This window comes from Eschscholzia californica, unplaced genomic scaffold, assembly GCF_041429995.1.
Source record: "Eschscholzia californica isolate CP2 unplaced genomic scaffold, dmEscCali1.0.p SCAF_3, whole genome shotgun sequence".
NCBI classification, from domain to species: Eukaryota; Viridiplantae; Streptophyta; class Magnoliopsida; order Ranunculales; family Papaveraceae; genus Eschscholzia; species Eschscholzia californica.
The window spans coordinates 46282843-46304142 of NW_028238420.1; the positions used below are offsets into that span (position 1 = coordinate 46282843).

General features: G+C 37.6%; 2 protein-coding genes and 1 long non-coding RNA gene across 3 annotated transcripts; all 3 read right to left on the reverse strand.

The window, feature by feature from the left end:
* Positions 1-2552: 2552 nt before the first annotated feature.
* On the reverse strand, positions 2553-3710 carry LOC147550886 (F-box protein At1g20360-like). Its single transcript, XM_086668508.1, has one exon. The coding sequence runs from the start codon at positions 3708-3710 to the stop codon at positions 2553-2555; it is 1158 nt and encodes a 385-aa protein (XP_086524634.1).
* Positions 3711-9558: 5848 nt separating this feature from the next.
* Positions 9559-11629, reverse strand: LOC147550887 (F-box protein At1g20360-like). Its single transcript, XM_086671271.1, has 2 exons — positions 11156-11629; positions 9559-10837 (listed from the first exon to the last, which is right to left on the reverse strand). Exons 1-2 carry the CDS (start codon positions 11199-11201, stop codon positions 9720-9722), a joined length of 1164 nt encoding a protein of 387 aa, XP_086527397.1. The 5' UTR covers positions 11202-11629; the 3' UTR covers positions 9559-9719.
* Positions 11630-17097: 5468 nt separating this feature from the next.
* On the reverse strand, positions 17098-18590 carry LOC147550888 (uncharacterized). Its single transcript, XR_015238811.1, has 3 exons — positions 17901-18590; positions 17677-17814; positions 17098-17511 (listed from the first exon to the last, which is right to left on the reverse strand). It is a non-coding gene; the product is annotated as an uncharacterized LOC147550888 (long non-coding RNA).
* Positions 18591-21300: the final 2710 nt, after the last annotated feature.

Below are 21300 nucleotides of genomic sequence, written 5' to 3' on the forward strand. Positions count from 1 at the left end.
GACTACAGATTCTGCAGTGACATTATATTGTGATAATCAGTCAGCGGTACGCCTAGCTGAAAATCCCGTGTTCCATGCAAGAACCAAACATGTGGAGGTACACTATCACTTTATTAGAGAGAATGTACTTCAAGGTGAGATAGAGATGAGATCAATCAATACAGAGAACCAGACAGCAAATATATTCACAAAAGGACTAGGGTTGCAAAGCTTGGTGATTTTCGAAAGAAGCTTGGTATGACTTCAAGAGCTGAGCAAAGTCAGGAGAGTTGATGTTGAGGGGGAGTGTTGAAAGTGTCACCATCAAACTCTCCTTCATGAGAAGGTTCTTTCTAGAGAATTCTTTCTCTAGAATTATCCTTAACTATAAAAATATTTAGTTCTAGATTATTCTCTTATTATTGTATTCTAGAAACATATTTCAAGATTAGTGTTTCTACATCTTTCTAGAGAAGCTTCTAGAAAGTTTCTTACATACTCTAGATATATCCTAGCACTAGTATAAATACTTATGTAACCCTTCTCATTTGGTCATCACAAGATCAAGCAACTTGAGAGGTTGTGTATAAGTGAGGGTATATAAAGAGTGAGTGTGGGTGTAGTTAAAAAGAGTGTTTGAGTTGTGAGTCATAAGTATATAAAGCAAAGTGTTTGTAATTATCTTTGAGTAATAAAAGTATACATTTCAAAGATAGAGTTCTCATCCCAAAGACATTATTTTTCAACAACATGTTCATTCTTCGATTATATGATGGGGAATTTATCCTAGTAGGCTCATATATATACTACTACGCAGATTTTACCCATATTTGGATCCAATTATGACTTGATGGATTGTTGATAAACCAACTGTGATTTAAGAAATTTTGGAAATTCCAAGTTGACTAACTAGTTGTTTGTTCCGAATTCTATATGAACTTCATCGCAGAAGCAACACCAAAGACCATAATTTATATGAACTTCATCACAGAAGCAACACCAAAGACCCTAATGAAACGATGGCTGTCAAAGGTTTAACTCTATGTCATTTGAAGAAGGTTTTCTTCTCACTGTTTTGTTGTATGTGTTGAGAATATCTCGGAAACTGATATTTTGTTTGGTTTTTCCGTTCCGGGGAGCATACAGTTTTGAGAAAGCATGAGTAGAATTCATTTCTAAAATTACGTACGTATTATAACATTTGTTTATGCAGAAATATAGAATGGGAAAGCAAATAAGCAAGGAATTCGTTGACAACTCAAGCGCTGGTATGCTCTGGATTCCTGTTTCACTTATTTCTAATTTTTTTTTAATTGGATCTGTTCTCATTGCTCGTGTTCTGTGGCTTTCTGGGGTTGAGGAAATACTTATTTATTAGTTCATGTGTTGTCGAAAATGCAGCTTCATGTGGTATGGAAAATCAGGACACTAGGTCATTCCTATGAACGAGTATATTACACTTATTGTCTCTGTTCATGCTCGCTTCTTTCCTCCCTTTCACGTTTCAACCTTTTAACTTGGTTCATATTTATACGTGGAACAGAAGTAAGCAGGTTACAGAGGCATTGCGACTTAATATGGAAGTTCAGAGAAGACTGCATGATCAACTTGAGGTTAGTTTCTTCGTCGACAAGAAAGATATATTTAGAATCTCATTCTAGATACTTCAGTTAGTCAACGATCTTACATTCCAATTAAAATATTCGACGTTACAGGTGCAGCGTCATCTTCATCTTCGATCGGAAGCACAAAGCAAGTATCTGCAATCCATACTTGAGAAAGCCTGCAAAGCCCTAAATGATTCATTAGTGTTTGAAACTGCTAATCAAGAACTATCAGAATCGGCAACCAAGATCATCTCAGGTGAGCCCGACAAAGTTCTGTCTAGATCCCAGAGTGAAGTTGAAGAGAAATCTGGTTCTAGTGGGCAAGGTCGGGTTGGGGACTGCTCGGTCGAAAGCTGCCTAACATCGACAAGCAACCCAATATCATCTCCTATTGCAACCAAGAAAAGGTCAAGACCCATATTTGCAGCTGGGGATTCGCCAAGTTGGGAGAATGATGTGCGGCAAGATATGGGGTGGATGATGACCACCATCCGATGAAAACTTCGATATCAAAAACTGGTTTAGGTTTATTTTGTACTGAACCAAGATGTACTACCTTCTTGTAGACAGGGTTATACTCTTTGAAATTGAACCCCCATTCTCCATATGATTCCATGTTAACAGAGCACCTGATTTACTAAATCTTCTGAAATTTAGGTTTCCAATGACTAGTAGAAAGGTAAACTGAAAACCCATTTCCATTTGAACATCTGTGGTTAAAATCTCTGTACTTAAATGTTCAGAAGTATAATAGAAAAAAATAATGAACAAATTCATTATTGGGATGTACACAAATGTTCAAAATAAATTCGAGATTTACGCCTTGGTCAGATAATAAATCACTAAGCAATATCGATACAAATAGAAAGCAGCGTGAGAAAATCACAAAAAATGAAACAAAACTCCAAAGCTGTAAGCTCTTAACCCTCACAAAACTATTAATCTTTGAGAAATCCGTTTGAAATCTCAAACATCCATTTGAAAGCAGCCTGGTGCACTTATATAGGAAAAACACAGTGCACCTAACGAACTACATAAAGGGTTTGAACCACCAGTTTTGATACCGTGTTCTTGCCAATAATACCTCCACACACCAGGCTTGCTGCGGCTTTGAATGAAAAAAATTAATCTGTCACCATCAAAAAACACGGGTCGAACATATAATATATCCTTATCGTTCGTTTTTAATACATCCTTATCGTTCGATTTTAATACATCCTTCCTCTTAAGTTTCCAGTTATTGTTTTCATAATCATGGAGTACCCAAATTATTATTTCATACTCGTCGGTAACCACTACAACATTCACTTCATCTTCTACAACTCCAACCCAACTACGGTTCCCCCATCGAGTATGCCAACCTTTAGTTATGATTTCAGATAGACTCTTGGGTGTTTCAATCCTCTTGCTCTCTTCTTTATCCAAATTGAATGCAATAATACTTCCCTTGGTAGTTAACCAATGTATAATTCCTCGAAAGCAAACAGGAGGACTACATATTATCAACTCACTGGTCAAGCCCTTACCATAGCTTCTCATCGTAGTCTTGTTGGAATCTCTCCAACAGCTAGTGTCTCGATCGAAAGTCTTGAATTGAAATGTCCCATTTCCCACAACCATGCAAACGACATTGTAGTGGTTATAGTAATATGGTGGAGATGAAGAAGTTGGTCCAAAGACTAACCCATATTCACAAGAGAGTTGTTGTTCACGACAAACAGGAAATGGTGGAATAAGTTGTTTTTTCTTGGTTAAAGGGTTGAAAATGCAAATGGAATTTTTAACCTCAACCAAAAGAAGGCCATGACAGCTAGCTCTAACGACTGTAATACCATCTGCCAACTCTTGAGGTAAGCCTAGAGAAATGGTGGTTTGAGTAAGGATATCAGCGGGCGAAGACGGATTGAAAGATAGCTGGTTGATACTTCCTCTAATTGATATTTTCGAGAAGTAACTAACAGCATCTCGATTTGTTTGAAGACTAATATGCTTATTTAAAAAGAAAGGATCAGAGACCAATGAGCACCATCTTTTGTTGACAACTTTCAATCTCCCTAGGGTTTTAGGAGGCAGTCGTATTAGAATTTCACTGAGGATATTGTCATCAAGCAGGTTTTCGTCCATTAGCATAGTTGTTATAAACAAGTTTGAAGCTGTGTGTATAAAAAAAGAGTCAGAAGAGAGAAACTTAAAACAACAAAGGGTAGATAACTAGAATATAAATAAACTTAAAACAAGAAAGGGGATTATTATTAACTATGACTTGTGAATTAGAGAGAGTGAGAGAGAGAGAGTAATGAGTACCTGCTTTGCTTTATACGATACTGCCGTCCAACACAGGAGAACACAAAGGGTGCGGAAGATAGGTCAAGAAGAGAGAAAAGGGAAACATTTATTTAGGAGGGACAGGGTTTGGGGAGTCCCAGAATTTTGGGAGTTTCTGAATTTTTCTAGTTCTAATGTCGAGAGCCCTAGCCCCATATGTCGGGGGTGTTCTAAACAAGAAGGTATCAACCGGTTCCAGTTTGGATATCTCACTCCCCACAACCAAAATGTATCACGATTACGGTTTGTAGCAGTACCATTTTTATAATATAAGTTATTATTTAATCATATTACTACTACTAAAATAGGTTCGCTTCCAGACTTGTTATTAAACCATATTACTAATAACCAAAAAAAAAAAAAAATTCTTTCATTAATCTAATTATTTTTGTTATAACTTATTTAATAAGAGATAGATGGTTGAAATATTTAAATTTATAACGTATTATTACATATTTTTTTATGTTGCTATAAAATTTGTTACTAAATATATTTCGATTATTAATTAAGAATGATTTTCTAAAATTCAAATGGTGTACGTAGAACATAATTAACATAGAACAAGTAAATTAGACCTTAAATATGGAAATGTATCAATTAATTACCTCAGGTATATGAGTACCCATCGAGTAACTGTCTCATATACCAATTAGTAATGAAACTATATCGGCTCCAAATGGGTAATATGTTTGTTACTAATTTTTATTGGGTGTGAAAATGAGGTAAAATATTCTAATTTGATTCCCGAATGCTCATTTTAAACACCTACCTCGAATCAACAACGACCACGCTCCGATAATCTTAAAAACAAAAAAGACAAAGCTTAGAGGTAATGTGCCCTTTAGGTTTGAATATCACTGGACAGTTCACGAGGAGTTTGATAAAGTTATGGAAAATAGTTGGAATCAATCGAATGGGGTATTCACACAAAAACTCCCTCAAATGGCAAAGAAGTTGAAAGAGTGGAGTAAATCGAGGGTAGGCCACCTGTTTAATCAGATTAAAGAAGCTGAAGATGAACTTCTTGAAGCTCAAAATCTACAACCAAGTGAGGAAAATATCATAATGGAAAAACAGGCTTACGAGCGACTTGCTAGTTTGAGGAAAATGGAAGAATTATTTTGGAGTCAGAGGGCAAAAAAGCATTGGGTTCTTGATAATGACAGAAATACAAAGTTCTTTCATCTGTCAGTTCTTAATAGAAGACGAAAAAACAATATTAATGTTGTGAAGTTGGCAGACCAATCTTGGTCTACCGACCCCACTAAAATTTCTAATGTTTTTGTAGATCATTTTTTCACGGTGTCATGAGCAGAGACTACTTCGGTATTTCCTGAAGCTCTAACACTGACAAATCGTCCACTACTTGCTACGGAGAACTTTATGCTATCGACTCCCCCCCCCCCCCCCCCCCCCCCCCCCCGAAGGAAGAAATTTGGAATACTCTGAAAACCATGAAAGCATGCAAAGCCCCAGGACCAGATGGTTTTTCGGCGATTTTTTATTAAAAAATGTTGGAAAATTATTGGTGATGATGTCACTTCACAAATTCAATCTATATTTTTCTCAGGTCGTCTCCCGGGTAATCTTAATCATACATACATAACATTGATTCCGAAGGTCCAAAACCCAGAAATGTCGGTGGATTATAGACCAATATCGCTTTGCAATGTATTATATCGAGTTATCAGAAAGATTCTGACCTGCAGATTTCGGCCTATATTGGAGAAAGTAATTTCTCAAGTTCAGAACGCCTTTGTTCCGGGACGACAAATTTCAGATAATATTATAGTGGTTCAAGAGATGTTTCATTCTATGGCTAATACCTCAACTAAGGAAGGTTCATTCGCTTTGAAAGTCGACATGACAAAAGTTTATGACAGGGTTGACTGGAAGTTCTTAAGTGCAGTTCTTATTCGTTATGGTATTATTGCTAATACTCACCTTCTCATAATGAATTGCGTAACGACTGCATCCTTTTCTATCTTATTAAATGAAAGACCTAAGGGTCATTTTCGAAGTGAAATAGGACTTAGACAAGGATGCCCATTAAGTCCGTACTTATTTATATTATGTTCTGAAACTCTTACGAGGTCAGTAGTACAAGCTGAAACTAACAGACTTTATAATGGACTTAAGGTAAATAGGTATGTACCTAGTGTGAGTCATTTGATGTTTGCTCACGATTTATTGTTCTTTGAGAAGGCGTTAGAACTCAATATCAGTCAATTGAAAAAGATTTTAGATTCATATGCTCAATGCTCAGGTCAGTTGATCAACTATCATAAATCTTCGATTTAGTTTAGTGGGAATTGTGACCAGCAAAGGAAGGAAATGGTGCTTAATGTTTTGGGAGTTAAGGAAATGAATTCAGATGATAAGTATTTGGGTAATTACTTGTTGAAACCCAAGTATAAGTTATAATCTTATGACTTTAAAATGGAAAAAATAGAACAGAAATTAAGGGGCTGGAAACGGAACACTCTTTCTCACACCGGTAGTACGATTCTTCTGAAGAGTGAATTAGTTTCTATCCCCATTTATTTTCTTTCGACAAATTTAGCTCCTAAAGGTGTTATAGATAATATTTAGAAACACCAAAGAAATTTTTGGTGGGATCATGATACTGAAACCACAAAGATGCATTACCTGAACTAGGGAAGACTACAAGCTAGTAAAGAAGAAGGAGGTCTTGGCATTCGTAATATGGGATTTGTGAATAAGGCTTCGGTGGGTAAATTGGTGTGGAGGTTTGTTACAGAACCGGATGCGCTTTGGATTAGGCTACTTAAAGCTAAATACCTAAGGAATTTAAACTTTTGGAGTTATGAAGCCAAATCATCATCTATGACCTCTACCTAGAAAAGTATGTTATTGATGAGAAAATTCATCAAAGAGGGGATGTGTTATTCGGTGGGAGATGGAATGAACATTAGAATTTGGGACGATCTTTGGGTACCGAATTTGAGAGGGTTCAAGCCCGGAAAAAATATGAAGACATGGATCTCCCAAATTTATTCTTGGTGAGGGATTTAATTAATGCCTCAGGGTCGTGGAAGAGGGAATTAATAGAGAATATATTCGATGAACTTTCCGCTCGTGCTATATTACAAATACCATTAAATGGAAGAGGTGTAATCGACAAATTATTCTGGATTCATACGGTGAAAGGTAATTTCTCCACTAAATCTCTTTATAAAACAATCGAGACAGCGAATCCTTCCTTTTCGCATAATACGGAACTGCCATCGAGTATCACTTGGAACCAGTTTTGGAAGAAACTAAATATAATGCCAAGAGTGAAGTTCTTCTTACGGAGACTCCTCCATAATGCATTACCTACTAAGAAGAGAGCACTAAGATTCAATCACGTAGTATCCAAGCTATGTCCATTATGTGATGAAGAAGACGAAGATATTGATCACTTGTTCCGAAAGTGTAGAATTGCTAGAGAAGTTTGGAGTATCGACCTTTGTTGATTCGGCTAGATGGTGTTGAAAATTTTCAGACTAGTTTGGGTAGTTGGTTGTTGGGAGATGAGGATGAGACTACTATACATTTGAGAGTTTATACGAGTTGGTTTTTGTGGAAAGCTCGTAATAAGAAAGTGTTCGAGGGCAGGGACGAAACCAGGATTAAAGATATAGGGGGGCCAATGTAATACGAACTCGGTTATTTTATTTGACAATCTATTTACATTTTATATTTGTATTTCGCCTATAAAAAATGATCTTTACATATATAATCTAAAATAAATTAGTACCTTTTAACTATGATTTTGTTTAACATCATTTTGCTTTAATTACTGAGAACGTCTTCTAAATGAAGATTTTTGAGACAAAATAGACAAAATTGTTCCTAAATGGGTAACAATTTGCTTTTATTGTTCAGTCCATGTTAATGGTTGGTCTCTAAGTTTTCAAAAAAAAAATGGTAATGTTTATTAAATTCAAGTTCCCTACTAAAAATATTTAACAAGACTAACTAATATCATTTATTTAAATTTGTAAGAGAAATTGGTAAAAGTTAAACCAAACACATATTGCAAAAAAAAAAAAAATTGCCATCCCCAGGATTGAACCTAGGTCAGGAAGGTGATAAACAAAAAGTTCTACCAGCGAGCCAATTACACTTTGTTGTTGTAACTTGCGTATTACTCGAACTAATACCGTAACCACTGTGACTTGGGGTTACAATGTGAACCACTACGGCTAGGTCGAGGGGGGCCATGGCCCCCTTTGGCCTAGCTGTAGTTCCGTCCCTGAGGGTACGGACTCTGTGCATAAATTCAATTGTCACTCAAGCTTTGAACCTGTTAAGAGAATATACACTTTCAGAGCCTAATCATGAAATCGAGGTGAGAGTTTCTGACCATGTGAAATTGGTGAAGTGGGTTCCCCCTCCTTTAGAATCAATGAAATTTAATTTTGATGCGGCGTTTAAGGAAGGAGTCGCGACAATTGCAGTAGTTTGTAGAGACTATGAGGGAAACTTTGTTACAGCCTGCACAGAGATCATCACAGTTCCGAACGCATTAGTAGCTGAAGCAATGGCGGCTAAACTAGCCCTCGAGCGAAATCATTACATAGTTGGAACTGTGTTATCGAAGGAGATGCAATGGTTGTGACTGAAGCTTGTTCAAAATCAGATGAAGACCCTCCGTGGAGGATCAGGAATGTAGTATCGGAAATACAATCCGAAATTGCAATTTTTGAAAACATTCAATTTCAATATTGTCCGCGTAAGATTAATGAAGTTGCTCACTTATTAGCTAAGTTCGCTCTTAATGTGAATGTAACTCAAATTTGGGAGGTTCCTAATACCCCTAATTGTATTGTAAGTCCATTGGCGACGGATAAAGCCAATATTTTGATTTAATAAATTTTAGGCATATGCCTACTTTCATAAAAAAAAAGAGTTTGTTTACGATAATTAATTCCAATTAAAATATTCGATGTTACAGGTGCAACGTCATCTTCATCTTCATCTCATTCTGGAAACCTGAGCAAGCCTGCCCTCAATGATTGGCTAGTGTTTGAAACTGCTAATCAAGAACTATCAGAATGGGCAACCAAGATCGTGTTAGGCGAGCCGGACAAAATTCTTTCAGGATCCCAGAGTGAAGTCGAAGAGAAATCTGGTTCTAGTGGGCAAGGTCGGGCTGGGGACTGCTTGGTTGAAAGCTGCCTAACATCCACAAGCAACTCAATATCATCCGAGAAAATGTCAACACCCATATTTGTAACCAGTGAATCGCTAAGTTGAGAGACTGATGTCCGGCAAGATATCTGGTGGACGATGACTACCATCCGATGAAAACTTCGATACGAAAAGCTGGTTTAGGTTTATTATATAATGAACCAATTTGGATGTACTACCTTCTCGTAGACAGGGATATACTCTTTGAATTTAAACCCCCGTTCCGTATATTGTTCTATGTTAACAGAGCACCTGATTTACTAAATCTTTTGAAGTTTAGGTTTTCAATGACCAGACAGGTAAAATGAAAACCCATTTTCATTTAGTTTTGTGGTTAAAATCTCTGTTAAGTTTATTCGAAACTAAAATCTATGTAGATTTAACTAGTTACTGAAACAACACAAAAAAATACTAATGAACACATTTGTTATTCAAAAGTACCCAAATGTTCAAACCATAATTGAGATTTAAACTCTATTCAATAATAAATAACTGAGTACTACCGCAAGTCCGAAACACAAGAAAAACACAAATATGAAACAAAACTCTGAATGGTGAAAGTGCTTCACCTCACAAAACTGTTAATCTTCGAGAAATCTGTTTGAAATCTCAAACATCTACCAGCGTGCTTATATTGGGGAAACACCGAACACAATGTGTAACAAATAAAGGTCCGGAAACACCAGTTTTGATGTTGTGTTCTTGCCAATAATAGTTCGACCCATCAATCATTTTGCCGGTATGAATGAAAAAAACTAATCTCTCACCATCGAAGAACACGGGTCGAACATAAAATACAGCATCTATCTTTGTTTTTATCTTGAGTTTCCACTTGTTGTTCTCATAATCATTGAGTACCCAAATTACTAGTTCATATGCTAGGGTAACCACTAAAAGATTAACTTCATCTTCTACAACTCCGACCCAGCTACGGTCCTTCCATGGACTATCACCAGGTTTAATTACCATTTCATATACACTTTTTGGAAATTTAATTATCCTGCTCTCTTCTTTATTCAAATTGAATGCAATAATATCTCCCTCGTTAGTTAACCAATGGATAATTCCTCGAAAGCAAACAGGAGGACTACATATCAACTTATTGGTCACCTCATTACCATAGCTTATCATCGTAGTCTTGTTGGAATCTCTCCAAGACCAAGTGTCCCGATCGAAAATCTTGAATTCAATTTTCCCATCTACTACAACCAAGGAAACCACATTGTAGTGGTTATAGTAATATGGAGATGAAGACGTTGGTCCAAAGACTAAACCATAGCCACATGAGAGTTTTTCACAAGGAGCTGGTGGAATGATTTGTTTTTTCTTGGTTAAAGGGTTAAAAATGCAAATGTAATCTCCAAGATCAATCAAAAGAAGGCCATGACAACTAGCAGCAATATATGCAATAGTATTCTTAGACTCGTTAGGCAAGTCTATAAAAATGGTGGTTTCAGTAAAGACACCACTGAGTGAAGATCGAGTGAGAGATAGTTCGACGATAGTATCAACACGCATGGAATACATGGAGAAATAACCACAAGCATCTCGATTGGTTTGCAGACTAGTATGTTTGTTTACGAAGAAAGGGTTAGAAATTAAGGAATACCATCTTTTGTTGATAGCTTTGAATCCAGCTACAGTTCTAGCAGGCAGTCGTATTAGAATTTTAGTGAGGAGATTATCGTCAAGGTTTTCCATCACGGTCACTGGAATACTAGAGGAATCTGCACACAAATAGGAAAGATAAAGAGAGGAACTTAGAAACCAGATACTCAAAGAAAAAATTTACAAATTCTGAAACATACTAGTTTTACATAGTGATTTAATCAATGACTTGATCCTAAAACAAATACTACAACATAATTGTGATAGACAAACTGAAAGTATTAGGTTTTCGAAACTGAGTATTGATTAATGAAGTGTTTAGAGTATCTATAGAGAAGTAAGTTTGTTAGAGAGTTCATCAAACTTCTTCTACCCTAATCAGCAAAGACTCATCTTTCCCCTAAACCTTTCTAAAGAGAGAGAGAGATGATGAATACCTGATTTGCTTTTCACGATCCTGCCGTGCCGTCCAGAGAAGTTCATGGTCGAGGGGAGAGAAGAGGGAAGGGAGAATTATGAAAAGGTTTTCAGTAATTCTCTTTCCTTTTTCAACCCTTACTTTGTGACCATCTTCCCTTTTGGGCCATTGTTATCATAAATTCAAGAATTACCTCCTTTGATTGAACAACCAATTGACTTTTTTTTAGAATGTAAACATTGTATTATTCATAGAACAGAGTTTACAGAATGAGAAGTAAAGTTACAACATATGAGTAAAGAACTATAAAATATAACTCTAAGCACACTCTCTGACTTATACCTTTAACGGTTGTAAGCAAAGTCGCCATAAAATCTTCTCAGAACTAACAGACTTCCCGCCAACTTGCAGAATCGTTAGTTTGGAACCAATCTGTCTTTAGGTGAGTAACCACGAATAAACAACATCAACCAATACCACCACTTTAAAACCTGAAATCATTCGAACCACACACCACAAGAAACATATAGAAAAAAAAATACGTAACTTCATGGAAGTTCTGTGATTTCTTAAAGATAAAACCCAAAGATTCTAGCATACTCACCAGAATTCTCTTGAAAGAGAAATTATGGCCCACCATGATCTAAAGAGATCACAATCAGACACATGGTGCCTTGGGAAGTCTCAGTCGAAAAGCTCGGCAAAGCCAGTTAGACTGCAAAGGATGAGAGTTAGAGAACCAAAACTGGTTAAAGGTATGATCATAGCTAAGACCGAAAAACATTGAATCAAGATCGCAGCTAAAAGCGTTTCCAAAACAGTGATAACCATATTTCTCTTGAAAGAGAAATTATGCCCCCACCATGATCTAAAAGGATCATATCAGACACATGGTAACTTGGGAAGTCCCAGTTGAAAAGCTCAGCAAAACTAGTTAGACTACAAAGGGTGAGAGCTAGAGAACCATAACAACTTAAAGGTATGGTCATAGCTAAGACCGAAAACAGTGATAACCAAAATCGAAGCGAAAAGCGTTTCCTAAAGAGTCGATATCGTCTTATCGGTACCAAAAGGCCGAACCAGAAGGAGTAAAAGCAAAACCCTCTTGTACTCAAAAGGAGTACCCATGAGATAAAACGACTGGGTCCAACAATATAAAATGTGACATAAGAAATTGGGCCCTGTGATGTAGAGACCAATTATAGGTGAGGCCCATCTGGGATGCCAACTCATGTAGGAGAATGAACTTGGATTGAACACTAGTGAAGAGTGAGAGTACATGAAAGACAAGTGTCTCTTTCCTTGGTGTTGAGTTGACCATGCACCAAACTAGCAAAAGATGGCTGACAGGACTTCGGGGTTTTCAGGCAGATAATTTCGGCAAATAAATTTGTCAGAGGAGAGGACCGACGTGCTTTGTGTTAGGTCTAGAACATCCCTGAATCAAAAGGCCAAGAGATAGGTCGTAAAGACCGAAGCCATAGTAGTGGAGGATTTACCTCATGGGTGATAGTGGAAAACAAAGAAGAAATTGCTTGCAACTTATTCATATTAAGGTTTCGTTTGACAACCAAAAGTATAAGTACTTTTGCTTGTAGTAGAAGTACTTTTGCTTGAAAATGAAAAAAATATAAAAAGTAAGTTTGGAAAAAAATGGTTCTTATACGTAAAAAAAAAAAACAAAAAAAGGTCAGAAAGTCAGTTTGGTAAAGTAATTTATTTTTTCTTTTTCTCATTGAATTACGTGATTTTAGTTAACTTCGTTTACAAAATTTAGTGGATCCTGGGAGGTATAGTGATCGGAACGCAGTTGTGATGATGGAGCCTTGGAGGTATGGTGATGCAGGTGTGGTGGTGGTTGAGATGTAATTGAGGTATGGTGGTGGTGGACGTAGGTGGTGGAGGTATGATGGTGGCGACAGTGGTGGAAGTATTGGGATGGTGGTGGAAGTATTGGGATGGTGGTGGAGGTATGAAGGTGGTGGTGGTGGTGGAGGAGGTGGAGGTATGATGGAGGTGGTGGTGGTTGAGATAATGTGGTGGTGGTGGTGGTGGTGGTGGTGGTGGTGGCGATTGAGGTGTGGTGGTGGATGTGTGGCGATGGTGGTGTTGGTAGAGGTACAATGGTGGTGGTTGAGTTACAGTGGTGGTTGTGGTTGAGATAAGGTGGTGGTGGTGGAGGTATGGTTGTGGTGGTAGTGATAAAGCTATGTGAGGTATGGTGGTGGTGGTGGTGGCGGTGGCGGAAGTACGGAGGTGGTAGTAGTGATGGACCTGTGGAGCTATGGTGGTGGTGGTGGAGGCACGAAGGTGGTGGTGATAGAGGTATGGTGGTGGTGGTGGTTAAGGTGTGGTGGAAGTTTAATCGTGGTTGTGGAGCAGAGATAGACAGTGAAAAAAAATTGAGTAAAATAAAATTCAAGCATATGATGCACATAAGTCACTTTACTAGAAAATCAAAAGTTAAAATTTTAAACTTTAAAAGAAAGTCAAATTTTAACTTAAGTGAAGTCCGAAATCTTCGTCTTACTAAACTAATTTTTTTTTATTTTCTTACTTAAATAAGTAAAATAATAACTTATTTTAACGTTGTCAAACGACACCTAAAAGAGGGATCTGGTTAGAACTAAAAAATTTCAAAACAGAAATAAACTAAACCAACGCTATTGATATACCGTGAATTGGGATTTGAGGTGTTGATGGATAATCCAAAGCCACAAAACAAGATAGAAACTAGAAGGAATATATTAGAGATATGATTTGGGAAAGAAGAAATTGAAATCAAAATAAGAAGAAATCGTAAAGTAGACTTTCTCACAAGGCTTAAGTGTTCAAAATCTACCTCTTCTATGGTTGGGATCGGCCAATCTCTCCTTCTGAGAACACAAAATCAGTGATAACCTGATTTCATCGGTATCTTCTTCTTCTCAAAGACAACTTTTAGAGAGAGCAACTTCAGAACAAGTACAAGGATCAGTTGTATATCATTGTTTAGTCTACTTAAAACTCCAACACATGTATCTTCAGTTGGTTGTGCATCTACTTCTAAAATCTGGAGATCCCAAGTTCGACTGTGGAGGTGAAATCCATCCTAACCAGTTGACTTATTTTCCTTGTTATCCTTTCTCTAAAAAATAATACTCATATGCCCCTTCACCATCGCTATACCACCACTACCATTATCACTGCCACCGCAACCACCATCACCAAAATTATAAATGAGTATCTGCTTTCCGTAAATCATGTTGTCAAACTATCTTTTTCACTTTCTAATTTATAAGGAACTACTTTATCTAACATTTCAACTAACACAAATTTCTACCTTTTGAAAGCGAAAGCACTTCCACTTTTTGTTGCCAAGCAAACTTAGATTTTCAATCATTCAATAACCCATAGACAGAAAACCCGTCTCCATTTGAAGATTGGTGGTTAAAATAAGCATCTGGTGTTTATTCAAAAAAAAATATATTTGTAAACCAGCAAGTGAAACAACAGAAGAAATACTTAACAAATTCATTATTGGGAAGTACAAAAATATTCTTCAAAATTGATTTAACGCTTGATCCGATAACACCAAGCACTACACTAAATAACTTTTGAACAATTGTGCAATGTGGTTCGATACAAATAAGTAGCAGGAGAGAATCACAAAAACGAAACCAAACACGAATGGTGTAGACACTTAACCCTCACAAAACTGTTCATCTTCGAGAAATCCGTTTGAAATCTCAAACCTCAGTCAACGTGCTTATATCGGGAAAACACCCTACACAGTATGCAATACACAAAGGTCTTAAAACACCATTTTTTATGTTGACTTCTTGCCAATAATACTAAAAATGGTTGACTTCTTGCCAATAATACTTCCTCTCAAGCCTTCTGATGGCTTCCATGGAAAGAACCAATCTCTTACCATAGAAGAATACGGGTCGAACATAAACTACATCATTAACCTTGGTTTTTATCACATTCTTTCCCTTAAGTTTCCACTTGTTGTTCTCATAATCGTTGAGTGCCCAAATTACTATTTCGTATCCATGGGTAACCACTACAAGATTAACTTCATCTTTTACAACTCCAACCCAACTACGGTCCCTTCATGAAGTATCACTACGTCTAGTTACCATTTCAGATAGACTATTGGGCATTTCAATCATCTTTTACAACTCCAAATTGAATGTAATAATATCTCCTTAGTAAACCAATATTATAAAATTCATCGAAAGCAAAGAGGACTACATGATGCAAATATCGACCCATAACCATAGCTTATCATCGTAGTCTTGTTGGAATCTCTCCAACACCCAGTGTCCCGATCAAAAATCTTGAATTGAAATGTTCCATTTGCTACAACGAAGCAAACGACATTGTAGTGGTTATAGTAAGGGTTATTTCCCTAATGACCCCCTACTTTGTGACCAGCTTCCTGCCTGGCCCCCTACTTTACAAGAAATACCCATATGGCCCCCTTCCGTTATAACACCGTTACTCTCTCTCTTTTATTTTTTTCTCTCTCCTCTAACATGTTTTCTGTCTCTGCCACCTCGTTAAACCAGCCACATCATCGTCTTCACCGGCAGGGTCGCCGGCCGGAAATTTCCGGCCGGCGACCTTCAAATTTTTTTTTCTCTCTCTCTCTCTAAAAAAAAAAATTTTAAAAAATTTTAAAAAATTCTCTCACCTCTCTCTCTCTAAACTCCGGCGAAGGGAAACCTTCGCCGGAGCTAGGTCTGTTCATCACGAACAGACCAGATCAGGGTCTGTTCGTGAGGAACAGACCAGATCAGGGTCTGTTCGTGAAGAACAGACCCAGATCTGGGTCTGTCCGTGATGGACAGACCCAGGTCTGTTCATCACGAACAGACCAGATCGTGGTCTGTTCGTGATGAACAGAGGTCTGCTCATCACGAACAGACCACGATCTGGTCTGCTCGTGATGAACAGACCTAGCGGAGTTTGGAGAGAGAGAGGTGAGAGAATTTTTTCAAAAAATTCTTTTTTTTTTTTGAGAGAGAAAGAGAGAGAAAAAAAAAATTTTGGTCGGCCGGCGACCCTGCCGGTGAAGACGATGATGTGGCTGGTTTAACGAGGTGGCAGAGAGAGAAAACATGCTGGAGGAGAGAGAAAAGAAATGGAAGAGAGAGAGAGTAACGGTGTTATAACGGAAGGGGGCCATATGGGTATTTCTTGTAAAGTAGGGGGCCAGGCAGGAAGCTGGTCACAAAGTAGGGGGCCATTAGGGAAATAACCCTTATAGTAATATGGAGATGAAGAAGTTGGTCCAAAGACTAAAACATATTCACAAGAGAGTGGTTCACAAGGAATTGGTGGAATAAGTTGTTTTTTCTTGGTTAAAGGGTTGAAAATGCAAATGCAATTTTCAAGCTTAACCAAAAGAAGGCCATGACAACTAGCTATAATGTATGCATAACTATTCTCCGACTCCTTTTGACCTGTTGCCACCACCAAAGGTAATATATCAACAAGTTATGAAATGCAACATAAACAAATATTTTGCTCACAGAAATGATCAATATATATAAACAGTTCTATTAATGTTCAAAATATTTTATGCTTTGTTCAGAAAAATACTTACTTGCTTGTGTGTTAATTATTACTTAGCAGAACCCTCTACTGTGTTATGACATTCTTCAATTACCGTGGAATAACGATAAAACTCTTTTACTTACCATGAATCAGAAAACTTGTCGCGATTGCCGAACAATTTATGTTCGAATCAATCATCTGACAAGTAAGAAGCGAAGAGAATTGCACAACGCAAACGTTAATATGTTCTTTAAAAAAATCGAAATAAAAATTAACTTAATACTTAAAAACTATTATTCAATTTGTTTATCAAACTCGATATCTAACATGAACATTCTGTTTTATGTTATGAGCAAATTAACATTTGCACATTACATTTCCAGTTCTGAAGCAAGCAAACACATTTATTCTAACGGAAGGATATAATTGTTGTGAGCATTTACTCACTTGCACCGACATTTTCTGGTTCCGCTTCTCCTTGTTTTGGCATTGCTGAAGAAGATTCTGCCTTGAACAACTCAACCTTTTACTTCCCATCATCATTTTCTCTTTCACTCAACCATCATCTCTTCCTGATCCTATGTCTCATTGTTCCCAACCTTTTCTTCTTCTTCTCCTACTTCTCCACCATCTCTATCTCCCATCTCCCTTTCTCTCTTATTTCTTCTCTCTCTCTCTCCTCATTTTTTTGTCTTACTTCTTCTTTCTCTCTTCACTTTCTCATTCTCATGTCTTAACATCTCTATCTCTTCCTTCATCATTTCTCGCTCTCTTTTGTCAACTTTTCTATCTCTTCAAGAAGCTGAATTTTATCAGCCATACCCTAACCTGCAAACAGTGGACACATCATGTTATTTCCTTAACACTTGACCAGACAAACTCACATTCCTCGACATGTTTCAAACATTTATCAGACTGTTCACAACGTATGTGCAAGTGCTCTGATCACTTGGAAAACAATGAGAGCATTTTCTGAAATGTTGAAGGAATTACCTGTTGCTCTTCCAGGTTGACCAATTCTGCTTTCAGTCCTGAATAAAATGGTTGGATTAACCACCTTGTCATTCAAGGACTAATCCCAACCTCCTCCACCAGGTCCTCATGGGTACTGGTGTCCATGCAATACCAGAACTGCATAGACATTTTAGATAATGTTTAACACAAATAGTAAACTGTATATTGCATTTTACCAAATGTCAGTGTTTTGAAATACTTACGGGAAGCAAAATCAGGCAACCCGAAGCCTTGTTCGATTCCTCCCAATGCTTGTGTATCCTTTCCATCATATAGGAGAGAATAGCTCTGGGCCATGACACTCTTTCAACCCTTCTCTCCGTTTGGAGGTGATAAAAAGTGTCAACCACCGAGTAGTCGGAAGTAGAAGCAAATAGGAAGGTGGAGGCCATGCCCATGATCCACAACTTTAGAATTTCAAGGGCAGGAGCTTTCGACCTCACAACCCTCTGTTGTTGGGCTACAAAAAAAAGTCTCTTGCCTTTCCTCTCTCCCTAACCATTTCTGAAATACTTCATCAGAAACTCGTCCTTGGTAATGTCAACAGAAGCATTTTGTAGAAATGCCTCGTATTTTTGCCCTTCCATTGGCACTTCAAGAATAAGAGCAACATCTCCGGGAGTGAATGAAACCAACTTTCCTCTGATGTTGAAAGTTCGGGAGTCTTTATCGTACCTTTTTAGGATGTCCAGGATGGCGCTGTTTGGCTTCTCCTTCACATTTTCTTTTCCAACTTTGCCACTTGTGATGGCCTTGCATAAGCAGGCAAAAGCCGAGCCAAAGAGCTTGGTTTTCTGATCCTCGGTCATTGTCATGATAATGTCCTTGGCTAGATCATAAGGCAATCTTATTGTACATTTGTATTGTACATTAACCTTTTTTTCTCTACCTTGGCTGCCTGTTCGGCCCTCTCCTGGACTGGTCGTTTTGATTTTGAGACGACTGACTTATGATTCGTTAAGACAGAAATACATATGTTAGTACATTTAAAAAATGTTGGAAACTGTTAGAGAGTCAATTCCACTCGGTCCAACCGAGTGGGTCGGTCTCCATTACTAGTCCTAATTCTATTAGGATTACACTAGATAAGGATAGAGTTTTAGTTTTTCGATTTTACAAGACTCCTAAGTTGTAAACCTATAAATATGTATCTCCATAGACAATGTAATCTATCAAGTTGTAAGTTAATAAACAAGGTATTTACCTATCTCTCTCTCCTTCTCATACGATCAACAACTCACTAATCATCATCAACATTCTCGGTTATAACCGAGAGCTCCATCTCTCCCTCTCTCTCTCGGTTATACCCGAACATCTAAGTTCCATCACTCTCGGCTTCAACCGAGAGTCATCACACATAGTCTCGGTTATAGCCGAGACCATCATCTCTTCTTCATCTCCCTCGGTTAACAACCGAGTTAATTATCTTCTTCACCTCCACTCGATTATATTCGAGTGTGTTTATCATTCAAAGGTTTAACCTTTTCACATGGTATAAGAGCCTTCAAATTTTTTTTTTTCTCTTGAATCATGACTACTCCCGAAGCTTCCGAAACTTCTCAAATTCATGCTACCACTAATAGTGGGCCGTTTGAAGTTCATCATTCGGATTCTCCCACCACTATTATCATCACACCGCTTTTAACCGGTGATAACTATTCCTCATGGTCACGAGGAATGTCAAAGGCCTTACGAGCTAAAGGCAAGCTTGGTTTTGTTGATGGAAGCATCGATAAACCAACCGATCCTAACGAACTAGAACAATGGGGACGATGTAACGACCTTGTTTCTAGTTGGCTTATCAATTCGGTCGATCCGCCTCTTCGATCATCAATATTATATGATGAGACGGCTTTTGATATATGGCATAATCTCTATGACCGTTTTCATCAACGGAATGCTCCCAAGATTTTCCAACTTAAGAGAGCAATTTCTTGTCTTAAGCAAGACAATTTCGATGTTTCCACATACTTTACAAAACTCAAGGCTCTTCAAGATGAACTCAACTCTTTGTTAATTACCGAGCCTTGTACATGTGGTCATGGTCGCTCCTTGGTTGAACGAACAAATCAAGATAGAGCTATGGAATTTCTCCAAGGTCTTAATGATCGTTTCTCCTCAATTAGGAGTCAAATTTTGTTGATTGAACCATTCCCTTCTATTCTTCGAATTCATTCTCTTATTAAACAAGAAGAGGTTCAACAAAACATTGTTTCTCCCATGAATATAGATAACAATGCTGCTGCCCTAGCCGTTGGGTCCAATGAATACAATCAAAATCGGTCTTATGGTTCCGATAAACAACGACCCAAACGACAACGACCGTTTTGTGATCATTGTAAACTCCATGGACATGATATTTCTACATGCTTCAAACTCCATGGTTATCCACCAAACTACGGTCAACGTGGAAGACCACGTTCTCGGCAAGAATCGGCCACCAACTCGGTCACAAATCAAAACGGTGTGGGGGTGCCTACAGCAACATCTCTCACCCCGGAACCGGTTTTGGCATTATTAGATCAACAAAAACAGCCCACAACCTCTCTTCGTCTCAACAAAGATCCACTCATTAATCTCACCGGTAAGTATACTTCTTCTTTTCACCCTCCTTGGGTTATTGATTCCGGTGCCGCTAAACACATATGTTCGGTTTTATCACGATTTTCTTCCTATTCTCTTGCTCCTCCGGATTTATTTGTTAGATTACCCGATGGATCAAGAGTTAAAGTTCACCATATTGGTTCGGTCTATTTTTCAAATAGATTTTATTTACAAGATGTGCTTTATATTCCATCTTTTCAATTTAATCTCATATCTATATCTCAAATTTCTAAGTCTCTTCGTTGTACCGTATTATTTGACAATGACTTATGTCTTTTTCAGGACCGAACAACGAAGATGGAGATTGGGCATGGTAGTCTTCATGACGACCTTTACTTCCTTCGCACGGAGCGTCAAATTTTTTCCGTTTTCAATTTAGTTCAAGATAAATCTAGTCATGAGTCTTTTTCTTTATGGCATTGCCGTTTAGGCCATCCATCTTTTTCTCGTTTTCAATTTTTTAATTCTAGACTTCCATGTATGAATTTTAAATTTTTATCAAATAAAGTGTCGTGCGATATATGTCCACTTTCTAAGCAATGTCGATTGCCTTTTCCTACTAGCACTACTTCTTCCACTCATATATTTGAGTTAGTCCATGCCGATATATGGGGTCCTTTTCCGGTTCCCTCCACCTCCGGGTGTCGTTATTTTTTGACCCTTGTTGACGATTTTTCTCGTTGTACTTGGATATTTCTTCTAAATTCTAAATTGGATTCTACCATACTAATTAGGAATTTTTCTAGTTATGTTCACACACAATTTAATTGTGTGATAAAAACAATTAGATCGGACAATGGTTCCGAGTTCATAAATCATTCTCTCCAAAGTTGGTTTCTTGAAAAAGGGATTAACCACCAACGAAGTTGCACTTATACGCCTCAACAAAACGGTGTTGTAGAGCGAAAACATCGTCACATTCTTGAAGTCGCTAGATCTTTACGACTTCAAGCTCACCACCCTCTTTCTTTTTGGGGAGAATGCGTTCTAACCGCTGTC